The sequence below is a fragment of the Carassius auratus genome, chromosome 38 (genome assembly GCF_003368295.1).
Source record: "Carassius auratus strain Wakin chromosome 38, ASM336829v1, whole genome shotgun sequence".
Lineage (NCBI taxonomy): Eukaryota > Metazoa > Chordata > Actinopteri > Cypriniformes > Cyprinidae > Carassius > Carassius auratus.
The window spans coordinates 1,239,005-1,253,045 of record NC_039280.1 but is presented as its reverse complement, the minus strand read 5'-3'; the positions used below and the strand labels follow the sequence as shown (position 1 = coordinate 1,253,045).

The 14,041-nt window shown below is 40.5% G+C and overlaps 1 protein-coding gene across 1 annotated transcript in view; it reads right to left on the bottom strand.

Annotated features, from left to right (window-relative positions):
* LOC113057466 (inactive tyrosine-protein kinase 7-like) overlaps window positions 1-13,731 on the bottom strand; it is a 31,752-nt gene extending 18,021 nt beyond the window's left edge. The window contains exon 1 of the mRNA XM_026224899.1: window positions 13,438-13,731. Coding sequence (XP_026080684.1) covers window positions 13,438-13,540 — 103 coding nt within the window. The 5' untranslated portion in view covers window positions 13,541-13,731. The remainder of the gene's footprint in view (window positions 1-13,437) is intronic.
* Window positions 13,732-14,041: the final 310 nt, after the last annotated feature.

Below are 14,041 nucleotides of genomic sequence, written 5' to 3'. Positions count from 1 at the left end.
CTGAGCTCTGAACACCAGAACACACTATCACCGGGAATTCAGCCAAGTCCAACATTCCCTTAGTGCTGCAAATGATGTACAAATACACAAAACAAGCATTGATATCAAAGTAATATGACCTGGAAAAGTCATAGAAATTAATAAAAATCTTAAAACACTACGAGTATTTTTATAATGAATATACTGATTGACTAGTTTATTAACTACTTTACTATTAAATATTTACAAAAAAGTATAATCTAATACAATATATATAATATAAGTAAAAACTGATAGCCTGAATGCACTGTAAGACGAAAACACAAATTTGCATAAATCGTCATTTTAATTTTATTTCACAGTCCAGCAACCACGTGGAACACCCTAGCAACACCCTAGAAACCAGACATTACAGTCCAGCAACCACCCAGAACACCCTAGCAACACCCTAGAAACCACACAACACAGTCTAGCAACCACGAAAAAAACCCTAGAAACCATTACACAGTCAAGCAACCACCAAAAACACCCTAGCAACACCCTAGAAACCACACAACACAGTCTAGCAACCACGAAAAAAACCCTAGAAACCATTACACAGTCAAGCAACCACCAAAAACACCCTAGCAACACCCTAGAAACCAGACAACACAGTCCAGCAACCACCCAGAACACCCTAGCAACACCCTAGAAACCAGACAACACAGTTTAGCAACCACCCAGAACACCCTAGCAACACACTATAAACCACACAACACAGTCAAGCAACCACCAAAAGCACCCTAGCAACACCCTAGAAACCACCCAAAACCCCTTAGTAACAGCCTAGCAACCAATATTTGCATTTAGTTAAATGCCAGTTGCATTTAATGCTTAGATTTGTTTAATTTGAATCTGAAAGTGTAACTGAATGAGCTGTGACTAGCTGCAGTCTGCTCAGGCTAATTGTTTATACGCAGTTTCATATGCAGTTTCTCCTCCCAGTACAGCGGTCTCTTCAGCAGGTCCAGACTGCTGACCCGAGAAGCGTGTCAGGATCCAGGAAGTGGACGAGTGTGATCCCTCACATCCTGCTCACTCGATCAGCGTCACGTGACCCGGTGAAGACCTGTCTGATCACACGCATGCTGCTGGAGCGTGCAGTCATCTCATCTCTCGCTGCCATTAGCGTCTGTGGAAGTGCTGCGCTCCCGGGGGGAAGGAAAACTAGGTCAGGATGAAGCTGAAAGCAGTCTCATATTAATACTCTCAATTTCCCCGGTAACTACTCTACCAGTGAGTGTGCTTTTTTCATCTGACTCTCTCTCTCTGACAATTCAATTACAGCAGCAGACGCTCGAAGGGACAGACACAGAGTTCACTACAACAACCTCAGAGCACAAATCTCATTCTCTGAGACACTCAGGCACACTAACTCATCTATACTTCTACAGACTGGATGAAGGCTAAGGCCAAGTTTACACAACAGTTTTTCCTTTCATTTTTCATGCACAGACTACATCATCAGAACAATCATTATTCAGAAACACCAAACAATTCTATGAAACTGCATATAGACATTTTGCATTTAAACAGCTTAAAATCACTTGTTTCTAAACCGCAATGCTTAAAACTTGACATGAGTGCATAACCCTGATAAAGATGATAGTCCATAATCTCTTCCAGCTAATCGTGTCTTCAGAAACAATAATCATCCTCCTAACGGTCTCCAGTGTGCTGGATCTGTTAGAAGTGAAGTGAACACTAAGTGTGAGACGTGAGACGCTCCTGCAGTGAGCTCGGAGACCGGATTAGACACAGCACATTAACATTTCTGAGCCGCTGATAATGGAGGAATCCTGATCTCTGAGACTGACCACACACTCCTGGTGACTTACACTCGCTCTCACACATGTTCAAGACGTCAGGAAGGAGCTTCCAGTGATTTCATGCTGTAAGACGGTGTAAAACATCCATTGATTCTCTGTAATAACACACATTCATCCAGCGCAGTGCTCACAGGACACAGCAGGGTTTCTGCAGGCTTTATGATGATTAACTTGAGACCGTTTTAAGACCAAGTGTAGAAAATCTAAGGAATAAATGTAACAGTGTGAACAATATATGTCCCTGGAGCACAAAGCAGTCATAAGTAACACGGTTATATTTGTAGCAATAGCCAATAATGCATTGATTTCATCAGTGATCATTAGGAAATAAAGATTATGTCACTATAAATATATCAAATATTAATTTCTGATAAGTAATATGCATTGCTAAAATCTTCATCTGAACAACTTTAAAGATGATTTTCTCAATATTTAGATGTTTTTGCTCCCTCAAATTCCAGATTTTCTAATAGTTGTATCTCAGACAAATATTGTCCTCCGAACAAACCACACATCGATGGAGAGATCATTTATTCAGAAATCAAGCTGACTCTTATGACTGGTTTTGTGGTTCAGGGTCACATATATTAATATGGTCTCTAAATGTAAATGTTCAGGGAACACACTTAAAAGATTAAAAAATAAAGCTTTAACAGATCTCTCCAGCTCCAGGCCAGAGCACTGCATTCCCAAACCTGTGTGGGTTTTGTATTGTCTGTTGATCCTTTGTCTAAAGACTACTCTTTTCTACCCTAATGTGAGCTGATGGGTAAAGACACATCTAACCTCTCCTCAAGAAGCTGCTGGATTCAGTTGCACACTAGAATACTGTCTTACAAACACAGACCACACACATCCAGCCCCCAAAGCAGTGTGTCTGTGGCTCTGGATTCAGTCTGATCCGCTCAGGCTCACAGAGAGAAGAAGAGTCTGTGTTAGAACCGCTCAGCTGCTGAAGAGATGCACAGACATCTGCAGGAGAGCAAAGACCGACGGAACCAACCAGAGCCTCTTCATTCAGAGCAGCTAAACGCAGCTAATTACATCACAATGTTGTAAAGCCCAGGGGAAACGCTTCATGCAGCCTCAGAGGCAGATTCTGCAGAGATGATGGAGAACTGGTCGAGCCTGACTAACCAGGCCTGACTGAGTAACTCGCCCGTCATCGCCCAGGAAGAACACATGATTACAGGGATCGGGTCACGCTCGTTACATGACGCATGTTCAACAGCGGCTCATGGGAACTGGGCGAGGAAAGGGTTAAACAGACATTCCCTTCCACCCCGTTCCCATTACCTCCACACAATCACCTCCCTCTCTAATCCGCCCGGAGAAAGACGTTCATTCACAGGATTAAGTCGCACTGGATGCTTGACAAAACGTCCTCTTAACGGTTTATTAGTATGTCAATCACAGCCTCAGTGTTAGAAACAGAGCTGTGTCCCTGAAAGACATCCACAGAACTCCAGAACGTTCTGTCCTTCAGGAGAAAAGAAGATGCCAAACATCTATTTATGTAGCATGTCTAAAGAAGAGATGGTTTGACAGAACGAGCGACTCGCAGGAGCTTGTGAGATCTGGCTGTATTTATGTATAAGGCTGACCCAAATACATAAAACATACCATCATACAGACAGCTATTAAAGTTTCCTGGAGCAGAGATGTGTGTCTGGATCTGTCATCCAGTGAAACTTGAAGACAATATGAATGAAAAATCACCCTCTTCCCAATACTGTACATATTTTACACTTGTATGTATGATTTTGAAGTTATTAACCCCATTAATATGCAAATAAGAACATTAATGTACTTTACACACGTACGGTGTGAAGCTGTGAAACCTGAACACATTAATACTTAGAGGCTTAAATATTAACATTATAGATTTGAAACAAGAAACAAGATAACTCAGGGTTAAGACTAGAGCTGAGCAATTAATTGAAATACAGTTTATATTTCAACTTCAGCCTCCAACGATTATGAAAATGCAATAATTAAGATAAAAACATTATTGTGCATCATTCCAGTGGTGCGCTTTCTTTCAAAACACAGAAATGTGCCAAAATGCAATGCTAAGTGGTTATTCACGGACACCTTGAACTGGATCTATGCAACTCTTTTTGTATGTTCAAAATATAATGGGTACAAAGACATAATGCTGCATAAAAGCCAGCCTCAGTTATGCCTGGTCTGATCTAGCTCAGAGTATTCAGTTGTGATTGCTTTGTAAATGCATTCATGTCACCTCAGAGCAGCATTAAACAATCTGTGCAAAGACACTTCAGAAGGGCTTGCCACCTCTGCAGTGTTAATGTGGCACTGAAAGGGTTAAAAACATCACCTACTCGACAGCGGTTGAGGATAATATAGACCCAGTTCTGCCTCAACACAAGGATTTCAATGAATGATCTGTCACTGATGTTCTGTGCACATGACAAATTAAGTGTAAAACACACAGATTCATTTGATCTCAGTGAAGGTCAGTAACAGCAGGTTTGGTTCTACTATCTGCTCCAAATGATCCTGAGCAGGTTAACGCTCCTGACACACACACACACTCACACACACACGCAGCCGTCGTGGCGGGACACGCCGAGGCATGCTTCCTCACCGCAGCTACTGTTGTCTTGAGCAGTTCATAAACTACAGACACAGGATGGCATGTCAAACTCCTGCTGTCTGAGAGTCTTACAATACACTGCAGAAGCACTCCTGTCACACTCTGTGTGTGTGTGTGTGTGTGTGTGTGTGTGTGTGTGTGTGTGTGTGTGTGTGTGTCTGTCTGTCTGTCTCTGTCTGTCTGTCTGTCTCTGTCTGTCTGTCTGTCTGTCTGTCTGTCTGTCTGTCTGTCTCTGTCTCTGTCTGTCTGTCTATGTCTGTCTGTCTATGTCTGTCTGTCTATGTCTGTCTGTCTCTGTCTCTGTCTGTCTGTCTGTCTGTCTGTCTGTCTGTCTCTGTCTGTCTGTCTATCTGTGTCTGTCTGTCTGTGTCTGTGTCTGTCTGTCTGTCTGACTGTCTCTGTCTGTCTGTCTATCTGTGTCTGTCTGTCTGTGTCTGTGTCTGTCTGTCTGTCTCTGTCTGTCTGTCTGTCTGTCTGTCTGTCTGTCTGTCTCTGTCTGTCTGTCTGTCTGTCTGTCTGTCTCTGTCTGTCTGTCTGTCTGTCTGTCTGTCTGTCTGTCTGTGTCTGTCTGTCTGTGTCTGTGTCTGTCTGTCTGTCTCTGTCTGTCTGTCTGTCTGTCTGTCTGTCTGACTGTCTCTGTCTGTCTGTCTGTCTCTGTCTGTCTTTCTCTGTCTGTCTGTGTCTGTGTCCATGTGGAATAACTGCAGACGAGACAGACATCAATGACAAAACCATCGGAGTAAACACATGGAAACATCACATCTTCAAGGAAACCTGTCAAAATAAAAGTTGGGCTTAACTTGAAGAAACTGTGACAGAAATATATTACTATTGTACAAAACAATTAATATTTTAATGTAATAATACAACTAATAATAAGAAGAATAAAATTGTTAAATATTTCTTAGGGCTTTGTTTTACTTTTAGAAACTGTTTCATGATTTTTAAATAAGTAGATATGCTATTTGATTAAATTAAATTTGACCATTAAAAAAATATATGTAAAAATTAAAAAGGGAAAAAAAAAAAGAAAAAAAAAAAGAAAAAAATGGAATTTGAGAAGAAAAACGTAATTTTTAAGGGCCCTAAAACATGGAAGATATTATGACAATCAATACAGACATCTGTCACTAGAGATTTAAAAGTCTCTCTTCAGCTCAATATAAAGACAAAAACAGATGCCTGTATGATTGACAGGCGAGTGGGCGGAGCTTCACCCCTTTGTTTACACTATGACTGATGTGCTCATGTTTCGTTTGTGCTTTCAGCTGCGATTTATTCTCATTTATGTCTGTATTGAGTGTTAAACACTTATCTTGAGATCTTAATATGAGGTGTAAACAGGGTCTCAAACTACTTACTGTACTCATAACCAGAAGACTAATGATTACTGCCACTCCCTTTATTATTAGTGTAAAGTGTTAATATAATTGAGTAAGTGTTACATAATCTGTATTCTGTGTAATCTGATTTCATCATTATGCACTGACAGCCCTAAGTGTGCGAGCGCGAGTGTGTCACGTTACACAGATAATGAGATGATGCATGTGTAAAGTAGATTAGTGTTCTGATGGCCAGAGGTCAGTCCTCCACACACTCAACAATCATCTGAAGCTGACCACAACCAAACCGTTTCAAACACATTGAATTCAAATTTTAAAAACGCCCATTTCCCGCCAATATTTGAGTGCTATATATACACACACACTACAAAAAACAAAAGGATATCATTTTATATCAATTCAAAATACATCTAAACAGATGAGTCTGAGAACAGAAATGCATTGTGTCATTAGAAGTCAATCTGATTTATTTTTATAATGCTTTATACAACAGAGACATTAAAGAGCAGCAGCAGCAGGCCGAGAGAGAGAGGTTAGTGTATTTAGTTCATTAAAGGGGGGTGAAATGCTATTTCATGCATACTGAGTTTTTTACACTGTTAAAGAGCTGGATTCCCATGCTAAACATGGACAAAGTTTCAAAAATTAAGTTGTACGTTTGAAGGAGTATTTCTGTTCCAAAAAAACCTCTTCCGGTTTGTCACAAGTTTGGGAAAGTTTTTTTCGAGTATGGCTCTGTGTGACGTTAGATGGAGCGGAATTTCCTTATATGGGTCCTGAGGCACTTCTGCCGGAAGAGCGCGCTCCCGTATAGCAGAGCACTGAGAGCACAACAGACTTCACTGATCAGAGCGAGAGCGGCGCCAAATGTCACAAAAGAAGTGTGTTTTTGGTTGCCAGGGCAAGACAACCCTGCACAGATTACCAAAAGAGAAACAGCATTAAGGGACCAGTGGATGGAGTTTATTTTTACAGAGCATCAACGGAGTTGTGCAAGTGTTTGTGTTTGTTCCCTGCATTTCGAAGATGCTTGTTTTACAAACAAGGCCCAGTTTGACGACGGATTTGCGTATCGTTTATTTCTTAAGGATGATGCAGTCCCAACGAAAAAGGGTCACGATCGTGTGTTGGAACCGCAGGCGGTGAGTAAAACTGCTTCAAATATCTCTGTGTTGTTAACTTAGCTATCGGCGCGTAAGCACATCAAGTAAACAACATGCGATGTTGTCATCAAACTGCACTTTCCACATGTACAGCTTAAAAAAAAAAAGAGACAAAGTGGAACTTAGTCATTTTCCAAAACCGCTAAGCTAATATATACAGTTTCAGTACATACCACATAGAGACGCCGTTGCTGATGCTGCTCTTGTTAAATTTCAGCCTCTGGATCTGTGTCACAGCTTCCACATGCTCTCAACTCAAAAGCCTACTGGCTCTCGTGATTCTTAAGCTCCGCCCACACGTCACGCCTCCAGCCGGTCGTTTTTTTCCGGGAAAAATCGATACAGACTATCTTTCTCTTATGAATATAATAAAACTAAAGACTTTTTGGAGTTATGAAGGATGCAGTACTACTCTATAGGTACTCAAGATTAACAGGATATTAAGTGAAAACGAGTGTGTTTGACTGTCAACACACACACACACACACACTCATTCATTGAGTGCATTGACCACTCTTCTGACCAGCTCTTCTGATCCACCGCCTCCTTATTATGTGCATGTCAATCAGTCATTTATTTCTATAGTGCTTCATACAGCTTCACGGGAAAACACCGGTGTTAAAGTTGGGAAACTAATTCAGTGTCCATTATAAAGCAGTCATTATTCAGGTCAGGTTTAGTTCTCGTCGGATCGAGTCAATAACACACTGTCCCGGAGATGCAGTCAAACCAATGGATGGATTCTGCCCATTGTTTTCACCGCTGCATATATTAAATACCAGAATGATCGTTTGACCGTTCTGTCTTACTGGGCTTGTAGTGATGTCTGTGTCTGTGTTAGCTGCATTAGTGCACTACTCTTCACTTCACTTCAGGTTATTCACTTATAGAACAGCTTCAGATGCGGAGCATTTGGTTCATCCAGAAATATTAATAAATATGAAATGTCTTCTAAACCTGACAAAGCGTCATGTTGAAGCGGATGCAGGATCTGGGTTTAGACTCCAGCTTCCTCTGGTTTCCTGGAGGTCAGAGGTCAGCGGTGCAATATTTGAATAGCGCAAAACAGAATGTGAATACAGCTCCGTGTGTTTAAGAGAACAAACCATCACTTCCTGGCAATCTGTCAGTAACAAACCCAGCTGTATCTTTATGCTTTACAGCACTGATTAGATCAGGATCGTTCAGAAAGCAGAAATCAGATCAGTGTTTACTCACAGTGAAGCTCTTCATGCTTTCTTCCACGAGGGAAATATTTCTTCTGATGAATGCGGTTTGAAACAGCACAGAAACTGATGCAACTGAAGCTCAACACTGAGATCCACTCCTTCGGGTTATTCAGGGGTTAAATACCGCAGGCATCGTGTCACTGGTTAATATTTAACTTCTCAAATCAAGTGTGTTCATCTTTAGTTAAAAAGTTACACTTGAACAAATTAAGCGAGCAAAGCGTGATGTTTTTTAACCTTCATTTGGGAATAACATCTACACTTCACTGCTATTAGAGAGGACTGTGGATCATAACACACACACACACACACACACACACACGTACTGATGTACACTGTACACGCGCTTCAGTGTGTGTGGAGGAAACAAATCAGAAACAGATTTAAAACGCTTTGTGTGGCTCAGTATTCACAGATGCTAGTCCAAAACATCCTGGGTTAAACTGTAGATTCCATTGTAATGACTGGACTCCGAGTTTTCCGCATGTCTGACAGTGAATCTAGTGAGAGACACACAGACAAACACAGCTGCAGGACTTCCTCCACAGCACTTCCTGTCACACCGGACAGATTCACAGCACTTCCTGTGCGCCGCTCTACACCACAGCACGGTTTCCTGAGCGTCTCCCTTCGGAACGCCGGGATGATGCTGAACGAAAGACGGAAACACCGTGAGATCACACTCCAAACATTTACATCAGGAACATGCTGCTAGTGGACAACGACCTTTGACCCCGTCAGGAACCAGTTTATATGAATCTCAGTCATGACTGGTTTGCTTCCTGCGATCACACAGAGATCTACACCATAAACAGGACAGAGATGATTCAATGAGATCGATTTAAAAATGTGTTTATTTTAATAAATGCAATTCCGGCCTCCACGGCTATATTCATGTCAAGAAACACCTTAGAAACTAGAAAAAATGATAAATAAATAAATTAAATAGACTATATAAAGCAACAACAACAGAGTTATGGATAGGGTTCGGTTTTTAAAGTTTGTCTTTGTTAAAAATAAAATTGAATTAAAAATAATTTCATAAAAATCAGCAGAAAAGTAAAGAATCCTCCCAAAGCTCAAATAAACTGCTTCGAATCAGCAGTACTTCAGTAATCCAGCGCCTGTCAGATTCAGATTCATTTGACTTGACTTTAATGCATTGATTCCTGTGTGCCACAGGTTTAAATACAGATTTATCACTTCACTGTTTCAAAACCACTGATTCATCCAGTAATGAAACGAGTGAATCTTGAGTGAGTCACTGAATCATTCATTCAGAGATTACATGAGGTTTGCTTTAGTTTCTGAGAGAACCACAGCCTTCATGATTGGTCTCTATTCTACACACAAGCAGCTCTTCATCGAGACGGCTGATCTTAGCTCATTCAGTGAGAAGAAATCTGTTTGATATCTCAAGGTCTGACTTCATGTTTTAATCAAAAAAAGACCCTGAATCGATACGCAGAATCAGAAGCAGAGTTGATCAGACTCAAGCCTAAGTAGTGTCCAGCACACGTTCCCTGGTTCCTTCTGTTCTCAGTGTGTTTCTGAATCTGTGTGTCGTGCCACTAAAGCAGCTTACAGCTGAATCAGAGCAGAGATCATGCGGACGCTCCTCTGATCCGTGATCCAAGCGTGTTGTTGAGAAGTGTTGCGTGTGCGGAGCGTGTGGGGGGGCAGTGGATCACTGGTATTGTAGTGCACTACATCAAATATAGGACACACACACACACACGCACAGACGCAGAGGAGGAGAGCAGATATACAGACTGCAGAACATGATCCAGTCTTCTTCTTCGTGTACACTGTTAAGAGCACTTTATGAACAAAGCTGACTGACACATTGCTTCCATTGTAGACTAGTTCACCAGTAATGTCCACTAGTTTGTTATCTACAGTCGTGGTCTGTTTGAATTTCTTCAAGTTATACCAGGATTTTATTTTGAAAGGTTGTCGTAAAGACATTGTCGTTTCTGTCTGTGTATACGATACGAATGAATGACGATAGTTTTATCAAATGAAATGGTGGAATCCTCTCATAGCGCTGACGTGCACATGTGTAGCCTACATTATGTGTTAATATAGTGAAGAGCTGAAAACACCACGCGTGCTTCAGTGTGTGTATGTGTGTGTGTGTGTGTGTGTGTGTAGTAGAGCACACATTCCCAGAGACGCCTCCAGGGCCGCTGCTGTCCAAATGTGTGTCCTAAGCAGAATTGTATTGTTGTGCCCCCCCTTCCTCAAATATGATGATGAAATAAACATCTACTATAGGGGTGAATAAGAACTTTAATCAAATAATAAACTAAATGAATAAATTGTATTATTTACAAATCACAGTTGTAGCTCTCAACATTTACCTGTGGCTATAACTTTATTATGACTATATGATTTTATAGTCTCAAGCATTCAGAAATCATGCAAAAGGAAACTAAGCAGTTTTACTGTGATAAAACCATGGTTTATTTCTGTAAGGGTTGTGATATGCATGTTTTTTGTTGAAGAAATTATAAAGCCTGTGTCATCTTTAGCAAAAAGGTGTCCAGAAATGAAAGATGAAGTGAATATTTGAATGAAATGTTTGGTCAGTAGCCTAAACAAGGATTTGATCGTCCTGTAAGTGTAACAGCAGCAATCACATGGCATTTGTAATAACATGTACATTAATTATTTTGTATGTGCTTACATTATGTATTGTAACAGTGTTATTATTAACCAATCATTATTGCCTCATTGTTTTTTTATATAATGCATTTTAAGTCATCTTAAAGGCTATTGATGGCTTAAGTCTGTTTTTATAGCAACAACAACAACAACAACAACAAAAATATTACTGTATGTTAATACTTTGTAAATTATTATTTGAAGTAACAAAACCATGGTTAATTTGCAGTTACCATGGCTACAAGAACGATGATTTGTGGTGTTATTGTTAAAACCATGGGTAATTTTCGTAAGGGAACCTGAAAAAAAAAAAACTTGTGTGATAAATGGGCCTCGTTTTTACCTAAATGATTTAATCTTTATTTTAATATATATAAAAAAAGTATAAGGTGTGCATTGTAGCTGACACCTAAATGAACAGATTACGATTGTTTTATGACTGCAAGTCTTTCTTCTCAAATGTTATTGAGCTTAAAATTTGCGTTTGAGCCCATGTGAAAGAGTAGCATAATTTACATATGATTTACAGTTTATTTTAATAAATATCAAACATTTAATACAATTGTGAATCATAGCTGACACCTAGATTAACAATTATAGTTGTTTTTATGACTATAAATAATTATCCTCAAATGCTACTGACGTTAGAAAAGTGTATACCAATATCGCATGTAACTTTAGAGACGGTCCCTAAATTGAGACTCGTCTAACGTCCAACGTCAAGCCAACTTTATCTCTGTTTTTTTGATTTGATTCATCCATCAATTATGAACATTCAGCCGCAAACATGTGGTGTGAGCGGTCGCGAGATCGGATGGGAGAATGGAGGAAGTGTTTTTGTGTTTTTTGGAGCAACTGGGAAGGTGTCCCCTCTGGGAGTTGGTGCCCTAGGCAGGTTGAGTCAGTTCGGGAGTTCGGAGCGGGATCACGAATCACGAAAGATTCGCGCTCGTAAATTTTCAAATTGGCCATAACCTTTAATTTATTGATGCCACCGGTGGCAAGGCTTTCTTTTAGGCACCCTATGCCACCCCGGTAGATCCGCCCCTGAAACTGGTCATATTCACTCCACAATACTCAACTTGTGAATAATCTCTGCCATGTTCTGTTCGATCACACTTTAACTCAAGTACACACATCTTTTCCTCTGTATTCTCATCTGTAACGGACAGAAAGAAACTAATGTAGGCGGGGCTTGGTTCTGTGCATCACTTGTTGATTGGATGTGGAGATGTGGGCGTGGCAGAAGCATATGCAGATGAGCGTGAGCTCTTAATTAATTCTTAAACCCAGATACATTTACTTGAAGAAGTCTTGTTTGTGAGGAACAGATTAAAGGATTAAAACGAGAACACCTCTCTGTCAATGGAATCAGACAAACCAACATCACTCAGAGAAGAAAGATTTCATCTCCCAATGACAGATATTTGTTCATGTTTTAATCTTAAATTCACTTCATTTTCAACAATTCCTCAGAAAACTAGACTTCATATCTTCATTTGCAGTAAATGTGTCTTGATTAATGAAATCTGTAGGCGTTTGCACCAGAAAACAGGACAAATACTGAGGAATAGAACCACTTTTTGAGGGAATACAAGACTTAAGACTTTCTGCTCTGATTGAAGAGCTTTTAAGACAGTTTGAGGAAGGGTGAATTAAGACTTTAAGAATAAGGATTTCTGCTTTCTACTGGTCTTAAAACAATTTAAATTAATTATTAAGATACATCTTCATGATGAGAAATGTATCATCCTTTATAAACAGAAGAGCACTTCTCCTGAAGCTGGACTTCTTCACACATATCTAACACAAGATAGTCTTTGAGTCCATAACACAGCTTTACACTCTTCTTTTGACCACTGAAAATGTGTGCAATTTAATTATTTACTCCTGGAGACATACTGAAACTCTTATATCTCTGGAACTGACCCATACAGGGCCTTAGAAATGAAGATGCTAACAGGGAAGTTTGTTAAGAGTCAGTTTCTAAAAGGGTGTTAGGATAACTTTAATATTTTTTGAGTTAAATGCACACTTTGCAGAATAAAGTTGAAAAGATCTCTTTCTCCATTTCTGAAGGGTCACCATTGGCTCATAATTCAACAAAGACTGCTAAAGTCAGACTGTGTTAACAGATCTATCCATCTCTGTGTGAAAGGATCATAATGATCATCTTTCTGGGGTTATTGTACCCCCCTGTAACTTTGCTCTGAATCACTCTCTCTCTCATACACACACACTCACACACACACACTCCTTAATGAACACACTCATGTTTACTACTAAATGAGGACATACCATAGGGCTGTCTATATCAATGTAATTATAATTTTAAGCATGAGTTAATTTCCATATGTCTCCAAATGAGTAAAAACCATCAGCCTTGGCTTCACACACACACACACACACACACACACTTCAGGTGATCTGAGAACAGATTCCTTCTAGACTTCCAGGAAGAGTTGAGGTGTGCTCCTGTGTTCTGTGATATCACTCTATTGAGTCTGAGAACACAATAATAACCCGCGTGATGATGTGTTTGATCTCTGTGTCGGTGAAAGCTCTTACCGTCGAGACTGAAGATGAAGACGAACAGCAGAGCGTCGGCTGCGCGTCCGCGTCGCGTCGGTGCTCCGCTCGCGTCGGTCCCGGTCCCCGGTGCTCCGTCCATGTTCTCCGTCTCTCCAGAGTGCGATCCTTCTCTTTCACGACACGCGCACAGCTGACGGAGATGACGGCGGCGCGCACGAGCTCGGGATCGCTGTTCCGGTAAGCGCCTCGGATCGACGGTAGTCCGTGTGAACCAGCGGCTCACTTTACACACACTCTCTCTCTCTCTCTCTCTCTCTCTCTCTCTCTCTCTCTCTCTCTCTCTCTCTCTCTCTCTCTCTCTCTGATTTCCGGTCTCTTCGGGGAAACGCTGGCGGAACCGGGAATCATCGCTATTTCAAACACAGTGGATTAAGCTAAACTCCATTATAGTGCACAATGTCTTCATGCAGCTCGTTATTAATGGAGTGTTTCTCTAGTTATCTGAACAGGGCGCCCTCTATATGATTCGCAGTGGGTATTATTAATATAAATGCAGAATGTAAATTCACAATAGTTTAAAAAGTGAAGAAAAAATGCAGCACCTGGCTCTAGCCAACAAAAGAGATTATCATTCTTTCAC